At 38.8% G+C, this 19,434-nt stretch overlaps 1 protein-coding gene across 3 annotated transcripts in view; it reads left to right on the top strand.

Moving 5' to 3' along the window:
- Positions 1-19,434, top strand: part of lsamp (limbic system associated membrane protein) — a 946,135-nt gene that overhangs the window by 825,646 nt on the left and 101,055 nt on the right. For all 3 annotated transcript variants that reach the window (XM_061918977.1, XM_061918976.1, XM_061918975.1), the window contains one exon: positions 11,544-11,669. In XM_061918977.1, coding sequence (XP_061774961.1) covers positions 11,544-11,669 — 126 coding nt within the window. The remainder of the gene's footprint in view (positions 1-11,543; positions 11,670-19,434) is intronic.

Below are 19,434 nucleotides of genomic sequence, written 5' to 3'. Positions count from 1 at the left end.
CAATGTTCCGCGGATGACGTGGAATGTGCTGAAACTCATTAGAAAGCAAGCCTAAAATTACTACTCTGTCTATTTTGGGGGGAATTTTATTCGTTGACATTGTTTTAGGACCAGAACAATGACATAAGTGCTTGTTCTGTCAGCATTAAAAGGACCCTTAACCTCTAAAGGCCTTAGTGGCCACGTGTGTGGACAGCACCTTTTAGCTTTTATTTCCAAAATTGTGTACACTACTGAATTGGGGTCTTATGCCGACATATGGACACGTATATTGCCATTGGATGGTGTCGGAAGAGTAAAACATACAATGGAATTTGGAAAAAAAAAGTATAAAAATAAAAATGTTCATGTCAGTACACATGAAGTACACGTTTGTGTACTTATGGACTAAGTACATTGTATCAAAAGATGATTTTTAGTTTGTATTCTGATTAGAGTCCAACAAGCCTAAATAGCAAAGAGAAATAAAAAAAAGCATGTAAACAAGGGATGTCCAAAGTACGGCCGGGGGACCATTTGCGGCCCGCAGGGAATTTTTTGACGGCACATTCTAAAAATAAGATTAAAAAAATACAAAACATAAACAGTGGTATAAAAGAGCAAACAGGTGAAATTTAACAAGAAAATGTTGACATTTTGACTCTAATAACACAAAGCTGCCATACAGGCTGTTTCTTTCTTAAAAAAAAAAAAAAACGAATCAAAATCAATGTCATCATGAATTATTGACCTATTCAAGCCTCCAATTACGTCACATTAAATATTGCACTTTGAGATATTTTTGAGGTAAAATGCTGCTTATTTTGTGTTTGCCACACGTTTTTGTTTTAAACTTATAATTGACGGGATGGATCTGAAGTTGATCTCGAGATTATTGTGTTAAAAGTAAACAAAATATTTATAATTTATTTTTCAACACTTTAATGAATAGGACCGTTTTGGATCCCCAATCATTTTTGTGTGATTGTTTTTAAGTGCCATTGCTCAAAAAATAATAATGAATTAAAATCACTGATGTTATGACTTATTGACCTTTTTAAAGCTACACTTATTATATAATCTAATATAGTCCACTTAAAAATGTTATAGGGTGAAAATATTGCATATTTTGTGTTTTTTCAATAAAAAACAATGGGTTTTCTTTGACAAAAAGAGCGTTCAACTTAATTTTTAAAAAAATGTTATATTGACAGATAGACCTAATGTTGATCTGGAGGTTTAAGCCTATAATAATCATAATACTGAATAATGACACATTTTTAGTATTTTTTTGACCAACACCCTCTGATGTCACTGAGATCAAGCCTGAGTGGAAACCTCAATGTATATTTTCATACATATATTGTATTGGTTTTTAAAATAAAAAATATAAAAATGGCCCCAGCTTGCTTTGATTTTTCAGTGTGCGGCTCTCAGTGGGAAAAGTTTGGACACCCCTGATGTAAACAAACAGCTTGGGCCTTAAGAGGTTAAAAATAAGGTCAACCAAAAAATGTTTTTCGAAACAAACACTTATTCACATCACACCTGTGACCCTTTTTCAGTTATAAATGTAGCTTTTTAAATTGAAATTGCTTCATTGAAATGTTCCCATCGAGAAGGTCAACAGTAACATAACAGTAACACTATTTGACAAACTAGCCGAAATGTGTTGCAACGTGTCAGGAATTTTGAGTCATTCTGTGCTGCAGAAGGTTAATTGTGTTAAAATATTGATTGCATTAATACATACATTTTGACAGTCCTATCATTTAAATATCTAGATTAGACTATTTTGATTGGTGGGCTGCATTGGGCTAGGGTTGTACAGCGATAGTGCCACAATACTAATGAATCATATTCGGTACTATACCGCCTCTGAAAAGTACCAATCACAAACATATGTTTAAAGTACCGTAATATTGTTTGTTAAAATATAGCCAATAATGCCATTTTTTGTGGTCGAAAAGTACCGAAAATTATCGGAATAATTTTGGTATCAGGACAACACTACATTGGGCTTAAAAAAATTGGTAGGCAAAGTAATTATATCCATAAATGTTAAATGGTAAATGGGTTGTACTTGTATAGCGCTTTTCTACCTTCAAGGTACTCAGAGCGCGTTGACACTCTTTCCACATTCACCCATTCACACCCACATTCACATTCACACACTGGAGGCGGGAGCTGCCATGCAAGGCACTAACCACTACCCATCAGGAGCAAGGGTGAGCTGTCTTTCTCAGGGACACAACGGATGCGACGAAGTTGATAGAAGATGGGGATCGAACCGGTAACACTCAGGTTGCTGCAATGCCGTCCCCATATATATATATATATATATATATATATGTATATATATATATATATATATATATATATATATGTATATATATATATATATATATATATATATATATATATATATATATATATATATAAGTTATAAACGAGTTTCCACTCTGACATATTAGGTAGCGCACCGTACGTTGTGTAAACAATGCAGAGTGAGGCACAACACACGGCAGGCTAGCAGCGACCGGGCTAGGACATCATGCAAAAGCCAGAGCTGGAAGAGCCTCCTGCCTCATTAACATTTCCCCTTTGGGAACACTTCGGCTTCGCAGTGCGATACAACAATGGAGGACGGAGGTTTGCCAACATTGTGCTGTAGCAGTAGGGTTTGCTCCTGCCAACACGTCAAACATATTAACCCCTTTGAAGCGGCACCACCCGGCCCCAAGTCAACCTCGCTTTAAGGAAGAGAAAGAGGATCGTGATGCAAACACTGCATTCAAGCAGCCTCTACTCGGCCAGTCAGGCAGGGCTAAAGGAATAACAAATGTTTTTATAGCAGCACATTTAAGACCATCCATCCATCCATTTTCTAATGCTTGTCCCGTTCGAGATCCCGGGGGTTGCTGTATTGCATTAAAACTAGATTTTGACCCACTTCTATGGTAGAAGAACAATAAGCCCATATCTCCTCTTACTACCAAGTTAGCCTGGCCGGGGGGGAGGAAAAGAAAAATTAATCTGAGGCTGAGTTGACTTGAAACTGTTTAATGTTGCACTTTTTATATGTAGACCAAAAGTTTTGTCATTTTATTTCATCCGAGCAACAACTGGAGGCAGTTTAATGTTGATTAACGTGGACCCCGACTTAAACAATTTGAAAAACGTATTGAGGTGTTACCATTTAGTGGTCAATTGTACGGAATATGTACCGTACTGTGCAATCTACTAATAAAAGTCTCAATCAATCAAAAAAAGCACTTTATATGTAGAAAGGTTTTGTTAAGAAAACATTCTGAGCCTTATCTTATTTAGTTTTTATTTTATATATGTTGACCACATTAACCCTGGCAATGGACCTTGTGTGTATATGTATGGCATGCCATTGTTTACAAATTTGGTAAATAAATAACCCAAAAATGTTTATTTTGTTATTTTCTTACTGTGCCGAAAATAAACCAAACCGTGACCTCTAAACCGAGGTATGTACCGAACCGAACTTTTTGTGTACCATTACACCCCCAGTCTATCCCCATGTTGAGCTCACAAGGTCATCAGAGTACGGGCATTTTCCAGTTTACTATAAGATCCATTTTTCTCCATGCTTCTGAGGAATAATTATCCACGTACACATTGCAGTCCGCCTGTCAACAATCACCACACATTTTTATTTCCATATAAAATCCATTTGGAGTCTTTTGTTTTCTGTAAACCCCTCTGCCTCATCGCTTCGTCTAATTTCAAACCCTTTTCGCCCATTGCCACTTATTGTCAGTTGATATTAAGGGTAATGTGTGTAGGGATTTTTTGTTTATGTGTGTGTGTTTTTGTATGTCCCTAATGCTGCAAAAATACAACATTTCTGAACAAGAAACAATAGAACAATGGAAAAGTAAGCAAAAATGAGTAACGGCTTCTGAGTTTAAATGGAGCAGTTGCATTCAAGAGCCCAAATAGAATGAATTGACAAAACCTGCTCAGAGCCTCAAGAGTATATTTCCTGTTAAATGGAATGTGTCCAAAATGCAACCTGCCAGGGGTTGACTTGCCATTGGGAGGATTGGGAATTTGCTCGGTGGGCTGTGAGCCTCTCCAGGCAGTCGAAATGTAAACTGTTTGTTTTGGGCTGTCTCTGTTCAAGCAAACACTCTTTTCTGGGTTCCCCCGCTATAGTGAGCAGGTGATCCGTCGTTGCTTCTAATTTATGTGAAAATATGTGTCATTTCACTAAGGATTTCTACCCAATTCGCTACTTTTATACGTAACGACTGGCCCAATTTCGTCGGCTCTACCGATTCATGTAAAACTAAAATGGTACCCAATTCCGATACCTTTGTTGTATGTGACGTCATGTCGATTTACGGACTCAAGCATTTGACGGCGCATTCGTAGCGGACCGCTGTCAAGTTGACAGTAAAAAGTCGTTGTCGGAATTGTTGGATATGAATTTAAACCATTGTCTCAAAGTAGGTGTACTGTCACGACCTGTCACATCACTTTGTGACTTCTTTTGAGTTTTTTGCTGTTTTCCTGTGTGTAGTGTTTTAGTTTTTGTTCTGCGCTCCTATTTCGGTGGCTTTTTCTCTTTTTTGGGTGTTTTTCTGTAGCAGTTTAATGTCTTCCTTTGAGCGATATTACCTGCATCTACTTTGTTTTAGAGATCAATAATATTTTAGTTGTTTTTATCCTTCTTTGTGGGGACATTGTTGATTGTCACTTCATGTTCGGATGTACATTGTGGACGCCGTCTTTGCTCCACAGTAAGTCTTTGCTGTCGTCCAGCATTCTGTTTTTGTTTACTTTGTAGCTAGTTAAATTTTAGTTTGGTTCTGCATAGACTTCCTTAAGCTTCAATGCCTTTTCTTAGCGGCACTCACCTTTTGTTTATTTTTGGTTTAAGCATTAGATACCTTTCTACCTGCACGCTGCCTCCCTCTCTTTCCGACATCTACAAAGCAATTAGCTACCGGCTGCCACCTACTGATATGAAGGTGTATTACACGGTTACTCTGCACGACAGGCAACAACAACACATAATTTGCAGACTGTAATTACTGGTTTGCAAAAAATATTTTTAACCCAAATAAGTGAAATTAGAAAATCTCCCACGGCACACCAGACTGTATCTTGCGGCACAGTGATTGAAATACACTGCAATAGTCTACTTCCAGACAACACAATATGACAAACTCAAGTTAATGCATATTTGCAAATGAGACTCGAAAATGTAAGAAAAAAAGATAAAACAACAGCACAGTTATCATTTTCAGATCGTTGTTCAATGGTAAATAAGAAAGCAGAACCTAAACATTAAAGAGAAATGAAACAGACAGTATGAGAGGGTGGAGTAATTTTCTGATAAGTGTGGAAGCCAATAGGTTAATACTGCAAAGTGTCACTGAGAAAGGCAGAATATGTGTACTTGCTGAAAAAGAGTAGACAATAAACGAATAAGACTGGGCAGACTGACAGGGAACCGGGATGATTAGGCCGTAGCCCATATGGCCTGAGACGCTGTACCTGAACTCAGGTAAAAGACAGGATGAATATAATTTTAGACAAACACTGGGTTTTAGACCATTAACATTTTATTGGCCTTGACGTTATACTTCAGTGCTGGACTGAGGCGATCCAGTGAAAAATGAAAAGGCACCGTTTTTATGCTGCAGGGGTTGATACTGTGAGGAAAATCTAGGGTGAGCAGCAGGAGGGAAGTGTTATGCTGGTTCCACATGCACTCTCGGAGAGAAACACATTGCAAACATAACGGGGGAAATAATGAATGTGGAAAAAGAAACACTGAAACATCATTCCACAACAGCGCTGTTCTTTTTTTTTTTCCAGATATTTTTACTAGTTTCTGATTTGTGCTGTAGACCAGTGGTCCCCAACCAATCGGTCCGACTGAGCCACACAAGGAATATATATATATATATATATATATATATATATATATATATATATATATATATATATATATATATATTTTTTTTTTTTTTTTTTTTTTTTTTTAATTATTAAATCAACATAAAAAAACACAATATATACATTAGATATCAATATAGATCAATACAGTCTGCAGGGATACAGTCCGTAAGCACACATGATTTTATTTCTTTATGAGAAAATTCTCTAAATTAGCTATTAAAGTTGCAACTAATGATATTTTTGATAGTCGATTTGTCATCGACTATCTTAAGGATTAATCGACTAGTCGGATAATAAAGGGTACACATATCATCAAATGGCTCTAATTTCTCCATCAACTTTTATTCAGGGATGTGCTTACGAACAACAAATATGACTAATTCATTCATGAATATTTATTTATACTGTAACTGTGCTGCTCATTCAGCTGTGACAAAAAATAAAATGACTAAAAGAAAGGAAAGGCAAAGTGCCAAAAAACAAAAAAACAAATAACCTTGTTTGTGTATTAAAAAAAATTGCAAAATAGGAACAATGAAAAATGTGGAGGGGGCGTGGTCTGCGGGCCTGCCGCGGAGCAGGGTGTGTAAGGAGCGGCCTCGAAGCCAGCGGCAAGTGAGTGGATTGCCCAGCTGGAGCTGGTTATCTAATCACCTGTCACGAGACATTTCCGTGTCCCACGACATTAGCGTCCGCGGCACAGTGGTTGAAGAACTTCTCTAATAGACTTAATGTGTAGAATTGTATCTTTGATTAATTCTTAAAAACAAATTTAGTTCTGAGGCCCACTTACGTAGTTGTTAAAGAGATTTTTGTATTCACCAATGTTTTCTTAGCTGGGATTTGTTCGTAGGTAAGAACAATATCTACAAGTCCTCCAGAGCGCTCTTAGGGTGGCCTATTTGTTCTTAAGTGTGAAAAGTTACCTTACTTCTATTGTCTAATGTTAGATTAACATAGATAGATAGATAGATAGATAGATAGATAGATAGATAGATAGATAGATAGATAGATAGATAGATAGATAGATAGATAGATAGATAGATAGATAGATGGATAGATAGCTGGATACATAGATTGATAGATGGATGGATGGATGGATGGATGGATGGATGGACGGACGGACGGATGGACGGACGGACGGACGGACGGACAGACAGACAGATAGATAGATAGATAGATAGAAATCAGACAGACAGACATATAGCAAAATGAACAATATACAGACATTTCAAAATACTGTGTGCGTGCACGCACACACACAAACACACTCACACACACACACGCACAATCATCAATTACCGGGGCGTTAATTTAGTGATTGGTGACTCTTTAAATGACCAACATCTTGCTGCTACTGCAAGATGCCGCAGACCGTGCCCTGGGGAGGGACCACATATTTCACAACCATGTATACCTATTTGCCCAAAGTGACGAATATTTATTCGAACACTTAGGCTACCTCAGCAGTCCCCCCTTTCTTAAACTTACATTTTGACGTTATGTTTTTACCCTGCAGGATAATACGAATTCTCTTCTGTAATCAGTTTGTGTTTTCTCCGTGTGTTAGATGTTCGGCTTTTCCCTCGTTATTGTGTCCTTATATGTGGAATTAAGGGCATTTACCTATGCAAATTACGGAATTAAGGGTGTTTACATATGCATATTGGGGAAATAAGGGCGTGTTTGTATGCAAATTATTATAGACACACACACGCTAACCATTTGGCTATCAGCAATTTAAGAACATCAGGTGGGACCAATTTGGCCATTTAAGAACATGTCATGAATTTGAATGGACTCCTCTTAGGAAATCACTTATGAAGAAAAATAAGAGGAAAAGTTAGAAACTTATTGCTGAATGGCGCCCAATGTGATTAATGTCAGCTTCAGTTCACTACAACATGGCTGAATCCTGATAAGCATTGTAAATAATGTGATGAAATTATTTCAGTGGTTCGCACCCTGTCATGAAGCATAAAATGTTTGTTGCAAACCATAGATCGAATGGTATAAATGGTGCAAATGGTGTCCTTCAAGCAGGGAGCAAAATTCACTTTGTCACAGTTGAAAAAAAAAAAAAAATCTTCATTTCGGCCTTTTATTTATGTTTTCCTATTCATCAAAATCCAAGTGATACATCATTCTTTGCAATTTCGGTGTAATATGCGCATACATGAAATATATTTCCCTGCCAGTCCCCCACGGCTTGTAAAAAACTGTGATGTATGTCCTCTATATCCGACTCATATATTGCATCTTGCCTGCTGACGCACTAAGAAAATGACTGCACTTTCTTACTCGTAACAGACGGTTGGCAGGAAGATCAAATGCCCAGCTGGCATAATGATAGGTTAATTTGTAACACAATGTTTTATACTCGCATCACCTTTTCATTTATTACTTCCTGTTTAGAACATTGAATGCCAAATATGATGTATACATTGCACTGCAAGGTGGTTGGCCATAAAAAGAGAAAAACAATATTTTACAGGTCATCAGAAAGTTGAATTACCTGATACAGTGCATCTGGAAAGTATTCATAGTGCTTTACTTCGTCCACATTTTTGTTATATTAATCGAAAATGGGGGAAAAAAATAATTTTTGTCCTCTAAATTCAACACACAAAAACCCATTATTAATGTGTGAAAAAGTTTTTTGTTTTTTTCAAAGATAGCAAGTTTATTGAAATTAAAAACAAAAAAAAATCACAAGTTCATAAGTATTCACATCATTAGCTTAATAGTAAGTACTGTTTCGTCGGACCAGCTCTTCCTTCCAGGGAATTTAAGTTACTGGTTAATCCCAAGTTATTTTTATTGCATATATGCTGAGTAAGAAGGACCCTCGAGACAGAATTGGAATATTTTCAAGTTTTACTGAAGCTTCAGGAGAACAACCCAGACCAATACATTCATACCGGCTTCTCAAGTTGTTCTGGCATTCCAAGGGCAAAACACACTCTTTTCACACAAAGAAAGCCCTCATCCTCAACACCATAAGGTGAGAAAGACGTGGGGGTTGTCTTTACATTCCAATGGTTTACGACACTAACCTGGGATCTGAAGACAAAGAGAAACTGGTCGAATACACAAAAGAAAAGTACTAGCTACTCTAAACATGGCTATGAAAAAAGGAAGAACTCTTAAACATATCAGCATCCTTCAACAGTACCAAGGACTGTTTTCACTGTTGGGACTCTAAAAAGAGGTTCCGCAGCCTCCGTGGCAGAACCCCCAGGTTCTGTAACGGCTTCTTCCCTCAGGGGCGTAAGACTTTTGAACGCATCACAATAATCCCCTCAATTCCCCCCAAAAATGGATTAACTCGCTGGAATATAAAAGACAATATAACATACATCCATAAACGTGGATGCATATGCAAAAATGCAATATATTTATCTGTACAGTAATCTATTTATTTATAACTGCACCTTCTTGCTTTTTTATCCTGCACTGCCATGTGCTAATGCAACACAATTAAGTTATTATCTTTACTGTAAAGTTCAAATTTGAATGACAATAAAAAGGAAGTCTATGTTTAAGTCTAAGTCTAAGTAAGTAAATTTTATTTATAAAGCGCTTTTCACAGACAAAATCACAAAGCGCTGTACAAAACATAGGTCAAGTAAAACAACAATTCAATTTAAAACAACAGGGGCGACATCATAAAAAGGATACAAAGTGATTAAAAATGATAGTTAAAAGGTGCATTAACTAAAAGTGTTACTATAAAGAGACGTTTTCAAATGTTTATTAAAAGTCTCAACACAGTCAAGTTCACAAAAGTTCTGGTGAAAATTGTTCCAGAGTCTGGGAGCTACAGCCTGGAATGCCAGGTCTCCACGGGTTTTATAACGAGTATTCGGGATCTTTAGAAGACCCTGACATGAAGACCGGAGGCTGCTAGTACTTTATTGATGCACATTTGGCAGCAATTGCAGCCTGAGGTCTTTTTGATACGATGCCACAAGCAGACAGACATATAGCAAAATGAACAATATATAGACATTTCAAAATACTGTGTGTGTGCGTGTGTGTGCCACACACACACACACACAATCATCAATTACCGGGGCGTTAATTTAGTGATTGGTGACTCTTTAAAAGACCAGCATCTTGCTGCTACTGCAAGATGCCGCAGATCGTGCCCTGGGAGGGAGCACATATTTCACGACCATGTAGACCTATTTGCCGAAAGTGACAAATACTTATTTGAATGCTGTAAACTACCTCAGCAGTCCCCCCTTTCTTAAACTTACATTTTGACGTTATGTTTTTACCCTGCAGGATAATACGAACTTCTCTTCTGTAATCTGTTGATGTTCGGCTTTTCCTTGGAATTGTGTCCTTATATGTGGAATTAAGGGCATTTACCTATGCAAATTACGGAATTAAGGGTGTTTACATATGCATATTGGGGAAATAAGGGCGTGTTTTTATGCAAATTAGAGACACACACGCGCTAACCATTCGGCATTCAGCACTTTAAGAACAACAGGTGGGACCAATTTGGCCATTTAAGAACAATGTCCATCAGATTGGATGGGAAGCGTTGGTTTTCATCCAGGATGTCCTGCCACTGAAAAACACCCCCACAGCATGACGCTGCCACCACCATGTTTCACTGTTGGGATGGTATTGGCCTGGTGATTTCTTCCAAATATGATGTCTGGCATTCACAGCCAAAGGGTTTAATTTTTGTCTTTTCAGACCAGATGATTTAGTTTCTCAGGGTCTGAGTGTCTTTCAGGTGTATTTTGGCGACTTTTTGCTAAAAAAAAATGGCTTCTGTTTGGCCACTATACCATACAGGCCTGATTGGTAGATTGCTGCAAAGTTGGTTGTCCTTCTGGAGGAATACTTTAGCTTTGACAAAGTGACCATGGGGTTCTTGGTCACCTCCTGACTGGACTAAGATGAATGCAGCAATGTACAGAGACATCCTGGATGAAAACCAACGTTTCCCATCCAACTTAATGGAGCTTGAGAGGTGCTGCAGAGAGGAATGGGTGAAACTGCTCAAAGACAGGTGTGCCAAGTTTGTGGCATCGTATTCAAAAAGACTTGAGGCTGTAATTGCTGCCAAAGATGCATCAACAAATTATTGAGCAAAGGCTGTGAATACTTATGTGATTTTTTTGTAATTATTAATAGATTTGAACAAAAAAGAAGTAAAACCTCTTGACATTGTTATTATGGGGTATTGTTTGTAGAATTTTGAGGACACAAATGAATGTATTCCATGTTTTAATAAGGCTGTAACAAAACATAACAAATAACAAAATGTAGAACATGTGAAGTGGTGTGAATACTTCCCAGATGCACTGTATGTGGTGAAAAGTAGCTCAAAGAGCTAAGAAAGTGGAAGGGGGAAAAAAAACACAGCAGTCTTTCTTCGACAAAGATATCCAATGTCAATTTGTTTCCTGTATTCCATCATTGTTCATAGACAACCATTTCTCGATGCAATGCGCTTAAAGCAGCTGGTGCCATTAAGCAGCACTGTTTGTAATAAAAAAGCCTGGGTGGAAAAAAAAACAAGGGCACATTTTTCAAATGCTTTGTATATGCCACTTTGCATTTACATGAACATCTTTTTTGTTTTAATTTGTCTGCAGTTCCAGCCAACATCTACAAGATGTCAGAAGACATGACGGTAAATGAGGGCAGCAATGTCACACTCAGCTGCTTGGCCAGCGGCAGGCCGGACCCTCTAATCACCTGGCGGCTGCTCAACCCCTCAGGTAAAATCATCCATTCAGCACTCATTATTCATTGTGTGTACAAAACATCTACTTGTATCACCCGAGATCACTAGACTGAATCATTGTATAAATAAATGGCTATTACAAACCCTGTTTCCATATGAGTTGAGAAATGCTGTTAGATGTAAATATAAACGGAATCCAATGATTTGCAAATCCTTTTCAACCCATATTCAATTAAATGCACTACAAAAACAAGATATTTGATGTTCAAACTCATATCGTTTTTTTTTTTTTTTGCAAATAATAATTAACTTCGAATTTCATGGATGCAACACGTGCCAAAGTAGTTGGGAAAGGGCATGTTCAGCACTGTGTTACATCACATTTTCTTTTAACAACAGTCCATAAACTTTTGGGAACAGAGGAAACTAATTCTTGAAGCTTTAAAAGTGGAATTCTTTCCCATTCTAGTTTTATGTAGAGCTTCAGTCGTTCAAAACTCCGGGGTCTCCGCTTTCGTCTTTTACGCTTCATAATGCGCCACACATTTTCGATTGGAGACATGTCTGGACCGCAGGCGGGCCAGGAAAGTACCCGCACTCTTTTACTACAAAGCCACGGCATTGTTTTGCTGAAATAAGCAGGGGCGTCCATGATAACGTTGCTTGGATAACAACATACGTTGCTCCAAAACCTGTATGGACCTTTCAGCATTAATGGTGCGTTCGCAGATGTGTAAGTTACCCATGCCTTGGGCACTAATACACCCTCATACCATCACAGATGCTGGCTTTTGAACTTTGCACCTATAACAATCCGGATGGTTATTTTCCTCTTTGTTCCGGAGGACACCACATCCACAGTTTCCAAACATAATTTGAAATGTCTACTCATCAGACCACTGAACACTTTTCCACTTTGCATCAGTCCATCTTAGATGACCTCAGGCCCAACGAAACCGGCGGCGTTCCTGGGTGTTGTTGATAAACGGCTTTCGCTTTGCATAGTAGAGCTTAAACTTGCACTTACAGATGTAGCAACCAACTGTAGTTACTGACAGCGGTTTTATGAAGTGTTCCTGAGCCCATGTAGTGATATCCTTTACACACTGATGTCGGTTTCTGATGCAGTACTGCCTGAGGGATCAAAGGGCCGTAATATCATCGCTTACGTGCAGTGATTTCTCCAGATTCTCTGAACGTTTTGATGATTTTACGGACCGTAGATGGTAAAATACCTAAATTCCTTGCAATACCTCTTTGAGAAATGTTGTTCTAAAACTGTTCGACAATTTGCTTACAAATTGGTGACCCTCGCCCCATCCTTGTTTGTGAATTACTTAGAATTTCATGGAAACTGCTTTTATATCCATTCATGGCACCCACCTGTTCTCAATTAGCCTGCACACCTGTGGAATGTTCCAAATAAGTGTTTGATGAGCATTCCTCAACTGTAACAGTATTTATTGCCACCTTTCCTAACTTCTTTGTCACGTGTTGCTGGCATCAAATTCTAAAGTTAATGATTACTTGCACAAAAAAAAATGTTTATCAGTTTTAAGATCAAATATGTTGTCTTTGTAGCATATTCAACTGAATATGGGTTGGAAATAATTAGCAAATCATTGTATTCCGTTTATATTTACATTTAACACAATTTCCCAACTCATAGTTTTGTATATGTTATAATTAGTTGTATAAATATCCAGTGTTATCTTGTGCTTTATATTATTTTCTGGGCAAACCATTTGTCAAACTCATGATTTTTTTCTAATTAATGGGGACGCACCGATCGATCGATCGATCGATCGACCACCAATCAGTATCGGCCGATTTTCGTGAACAAGTATTTGGTCCCCATTGCCATTTAATGCCTTTTAACAAAGGCCGATCCCCTCCTGCTGACAATATTTATTTTTAGTCCCCGAGCTGAAAAATGGCTAGCAATAAAACATAGCATTAATTACAGTATGTGTCTCCCTACACAGCGCCGAGCCACTCCACTAAGCGAATAGCAATCACTTCTTCCTTTCCTTAATATTTTAAGTTTCATGATCCGCTACCCGAATCATATGTTTTGTGGAGTTTTAAGTTGGTTTGTGCACTTCCTTGTTTGTTCTGTCACCATGGTTGCTTATTTTTTTCACCTGCTCCTTGTTTCCGGACTCTCACCTGCTTGTTGATTACCATCCTTATTTAAGCCTGCCCTTTCTGTGACTCATTCTCGCATCCTAGTTTTTGTTGCACGCAACTAGTAACGACGCTGTTTCCTTATTCTGGTAAAACCTGCTTAGTTCTTGTTAGCTTCCACGCTATGCTTTTGTGTTTTTCTAGATCACATGCTAGCTCTTTGTTTTTGCCTTTTTGTGCCTAGTGCAAGTTTTCTGTTCCTAGTCTGTTTTTAGTTTTAATAAATCTGTATTTCCTGCGATGAGGTGGCAACTTGTCCAGGGTGTACCCTGCCTTCCGCCCAATTGTAGCTGAGATAGGCGCCAGCACCCCCCGCGACCCCAAAAGGGAATGAGCGGTAGAAAATGGATGGATGGATAAATCAGTATTTCTTACCTTTCACTGTGTCTGAGCCCGAACTACATCTTGGAAGAACGCATCATCACCACCATGCCCAGCAAACGTCACAATAAGTATCATTATCAAGTATTGTTATCACTGGAGGACGAAGCAAAATTTTTTACACATAATAAGCAAGCATGTTAATAGTTAAAAGCTAACCACTAAGCTGGCTTGAAACAACACATTGGAACAAGTGCTTAGTAAACTTAAAGAAGTGTAGATATGGCAGAAAGTAAGCAGTTTATAACAGGATTTGACATGTAGATTAAAACAAATCTAGAGATAGGATAATATAACAATATCGATGTCAGAGTCTTTAATAATCCGATACAATATCAGCACGAATCATAGAACAAACTTTTGTTTATTTTGTTTTTTATTAATTAATTAGTGTTGAATGTTAGAAAAGGATTGATCAAGTGTAAATACTAAGAGAACAATAGTAGGAATGAACTTATATACCTGTGACTAATAACAGACTTATGCTTTTGAAATGGAGTGATGATTTCTTTTCGGCCACACCTTGTGGTCGCAATAATTCTATAAACCAAGTCATGACGCTGAAAGTTGAATGGTGCGGATACGTTTGTTACTGGATATTTTGTAACACATTTCTGCTTTGGAGACTGTGTGTCTGAAAGTAATATGCAACTAATTATTTGATATTTGGTTTTTTTTAAAGTGCTGTTTAAAGACTGCCATATTGTTCAAATAAAGACACAAATTACATAGGTCTAGTTTGTGTGCAATTGTGTGCTTAGCTGTTGTGTAGCTGCCAGCTCCTTTTAGCTTATAGCTTACCATGTTTACCTTTTGTAAATGACGGGACTAAAGTAGTGGAAAAGGCCACACTTGAGTGTTTATTGGATGACAGTTAGATGTTGATTGGCAGATAATGTGTAAGCATTGTCGCAACTACTACACAACACATAAAAGGACCGGTCCATAAATTGATGGTATCGATACCAAATTGCCCATCCGATTTGAAGCTAAAATATTCCCACAACGGGACTTTTGGCTTTATAATCGTATTTTTTTTCCTCCTAATTTCTGCTACTTTGCGGAACTTCTCAATGGCGTGTCGAGTGGCTCTCTGCACGGCGCCTCCCCTCTGTTCTCCGCCGAGACAAAGATTGTTAATGGCTAAAAAAAGAAGGTTCAGTTAATTTCACTGTTAAATAAACACGCTCAGGTGCACGAAATAATACGTCGTTCTTCCTGTTTGAAGCGAGACATGAACAAACGCGACGCTCTACAATTCTGATCGGCGATCACGGCTGTCACTCAAATGCTGGCGACGGCGGATGGAAAAAAAAGACCCTCAGCCTCAATTTTTTACAGCACTAATTAAAACCTCAATGTCGATTCGATTAGTCGTGTAGCTGAACAACAATATAAACGCAACACTTTTGTTTTTGCACCCATTTTTCTTCAATTGAACTCAAAGATCTAAAACTCTCACCATATACACAAAATACATATTCCTCTCACATCCATCTTCTTCCGCTTATCCGAGGTCGGGTCACGGGGGCAGCAGCCTAAGCAGGGAAGGCCAGACTTCCCTCTCCCCAGCCACTTGGTCTAACTCCTCCCAGGGTATCCCGAGGCGTTCCCAGGCCAGCCGGGAGACATAGTCTTCCCAACGTGTCCTGGGTCTTCCCCGTGGCCTCCTACCGGTCGGACATGCCCCGAAACACCTCCCTAAGGAGGCGTTCGAGTGGCATCCTGACCAGATGCCCGAACCACCTCATCTGGCATATTGTTTACAAATCTGTCCAAAGCTGTGTTAGTGAGCATTTCTTCCTTGCCAAGATAATCCATCCCACCTTACAGGTGTGGCATATCAAGATGCTGATTATTCAGCATGATTATTGCACAGGTGTGCCTTAGGATGCCCACAATAAATGGCCACTCTAAAATGTGCAGTTTTTCTTTTAGAAAAGCAGTCAGTATGTGGTGTGACCACCATTTGCCTCACGCAGTGCAACACATCTCCTTTGCATATAGTCGATCAGGTTGTTGATTGTGGCCTGTGGATTGTAGGTCCACTCCTTTTCAATGGCTGTGCGTAGTTTGTAGATATTGGCAGGAACTGGAACAAGCTGTCGTATAAGCCAATCCACGACATTCCAAATATGCTCAAAGGGTGACATGTCCGATGAGTATGCCGGCCATGCAAGGACTGGGATGTTTTCAGCTTCCAGGAATTGTGTACAGATCCTTGCAACATGGGGCCGTGCATTGTCATGGTGCAACATGAGGTCTCGGGTGAATGCCTCAACAATGGGTCTCATGATGTCATCACGGTGTCTCTGTGCATTGAAAATGCCATCAATAAAATGCACTCATGTTCGTTGCCCGTAACATACGCCTGCCCGTACCATAGACCCAACCCCACCATGGACCACTCAATTCACCACACACACTGTTTTAAGGCCTACTGAAACCCACTACTACCGACCACACAGTCTGATAGTTTATATATCAATGATGAAATATTAACATTGCAACACATGCCAATACGGCCTTTTTAGTTTACTAAATTGCAATTTTAAATTTCCCGCGAAGTTTCCTGTTGAAAACGTCGCGGAATGATGACGCTTATGTTGACGCGTGCTTGTGACGTCATTGGTTGGAGCGGACATTTTAGCCCAGCACCACTCACGGCTAAAAGTCGTCCGATTTAATCGCATAGTTACACAATATTTTGGACATCTGTGTTACAGAATCTTTTGCAATTTGTTCAATTAATAATGGAGACTATAAAGAAGAATGCTATTTGTGGAAAGCGGTGGATTGCAGCTGGCTTTAGCAACCAAAACACACCCGGTGTTTCTTTGTTTGTTGTGAAGCTTCAATATGGAACAGAGCGGTCAAGCGAACATGTTTCCCGACCACATGTCAACGGGCAGGTTTCGGTGAGAAAATTTTGGTAATAAGTCTGCTCTTACCGGAGACATCAGCGGAGCTTGCGTCCTCCTGCAGCAGCTGTCAAAAAGGCAGCTGCGACTTTCTTGGCTCATCCATGGCTTCCATCAGAGACACTGGCGGTCAACACACTCCTCCGACTTTCAGATATGACTTTATAATCTTACTAAAACACTATTAACACAATAGGCAGATAAAGGATTTTCCAGAATTATCCTAGTAAATGTGTCTAATAACAACTGAATCGCTCTCACTGCCCTCGCCTTTTTTTTTGTTCTTTTTTTTTCCTAGTGCTTCACTGTAACTTTCCTCATCCACAAACCTTTCATTCTCGCTCAAATTAATGGGGAAATCGTCGCTTTCTCGGTCCGAATCGCTCTTGCTGCTGGTGGCTATGATTATAAACGATGTGAGGAGCCCGACAACCGGTGACGTCACGCGCACATCGTCTGCTACTTCTGGTAAAGGCAAGGCTTTTGTATTAGCGACCAAAAGTTGCAAACTTTATCGTGGATGTTCTCTACTAAATCCTTTCAGCAAAAATATGGCAATATCGTGAAATGATCAAGTATGACACATAGAATTGACCTGCTATCCCCGTTTAAATAAAAAAATCTAATTTCAGTAGGCCTTTAAATAAGCCCTGAACAGTGGAAACCGGGATTCATCAGTGAAGAGAACACCTCTCCAATGTGACAGACGCCATCGAATGTGAGCAGCAAATTTTACAGTTAATACATGTGATCGGTATCGGTATTGGTATGGCCCGATCTCAGTCATGGATTCTCGGTATCATAACCGGCAGCAGAAAACCCTAATCAGAACATCCCTAGTCATACATACATATCCTCGCACTTATCTTGTGCGGGATATGGTTGACACTAAGTGACAAAACATCTTGCTCAATGGCCTTGTGGTTAGAGCAGGGGTCGGCAACCTAAAATGTTGAAAGAGCCATATTGGACCAAAAATACAGAAACAAATACCGTATTTCCTTCAATTGCCGCCGAGTATACAGTAGAGTATGCGCCTGCCTAGAATTACTGCCAGATCAAACTCGTTTCGCAAAATAATTAACGCATTCTTTGCATTACCACCGGCTCAGGATTGACGCCGGGTCAAACTCGTTTCGCAAAATATAATTTTTATTAGCGCATGTTTAGAATGTCCGCCGGGTCAAACTAATTTCGCAAAATAATTTGCACATGCAAAAGAAATTCCGCCGGGTCAAACTCGTCACGTCACGAGTGACACTTCAACTGTCATAATTTTCAAAATGGAGGAGGCTGATTTCAATAATTTGAATTCGCATAAAGGGAAGAAGATTAAGAGCTACTCAGTAGGATTTAAAATCCAAGCTATTGAATATGCTAAAAAGAACAGTTAAAAAGCTATGTTTTATTAATATACCGTAGCTGTGTGTGTCAAATATGAGTCATTAAATGACTCCCGCCTCCTGGTGGTAGAGGGCGCTAGTGCTCCTTCATGCGACTACTCGGCTGCAGAAGAAGTGACAACAAGCAGCAAGAGTGAGCAGCGATCGTTTATTTTTTCATCTCGCTTGCACTTTTAACATGGAGGATTACATATCTAAAATAAAACAGTTTTCTAAACTTGACTTTCAATCGAAGCAGGAGGTAATAAAGTAAGATATCCATCTAGACAGAGAAACTTTTAAAACTGAAAAAAGATAAGGAAGACTTCTATAAACAAGTTATCGATGCTTTTGATCAGTAGGAGCTGCGCATGGACTTCATTTATAAGTAAAGGGAAGACCTTAATAACGTTTTTTTTAATTAAATGTGCTTTTCATGATGGTATCCTTACATCACACTCAAATTCATAAGCGCAGGCCTAAATTTACCGCATGCCTTTGGTAAACGCGGGAGTGAGAAGAGGTTTTAAATTAATTAGCGCCCCGGCGGCAATTCAAGAAAATACGGTATGTCTGGAGCCGCAAAACAATAAAGGCCATATTACATATAGATAGTGTGTCATGAGATATAAATTAAATTAAGAGGACTTAAAAGAAACCAAATATGCTCAACTATAGCTACAAATGAGGCATAATGATGCTATATGTACATCTAGCTAGCCTAAATAGCATGTTAGCATCGATTAGCTTGCAGTCATGCAGTGACCTAATATGTCTGATTATCACACCAGACAAGTTAAGAACATCAACAAAACTCACCTTTGTGCATTTATTCACAACGTTAAAAGTTTGGTGGACAAAATGAGACAGGAAAAAGAAGTGGCATAAAACACGTCTTAGAAAGTCGGAGAAAGTTATCCATGTAGAC

The sequence above is a fragment of the Nerophis ophidion genome, linkage group LG13 (genome assembly GCF_033978795.1).
Source record: "Nerophis ophidion isolate RoL-2023_Sa linkage group LG13, RoL_Noph_v1.0, whole genome shotgun sequence".
In the NCBI taxonomy this organism is placed as follows: Eukaryota; Metazoa; Chordata; class Actinopteri; order Syngnathiformes; family Syngnathidae; genus Nerophis; species Nerophis ophidion.
This window is presented reverse-complemented; position numbering and strand designations above follow the sequence as displayed.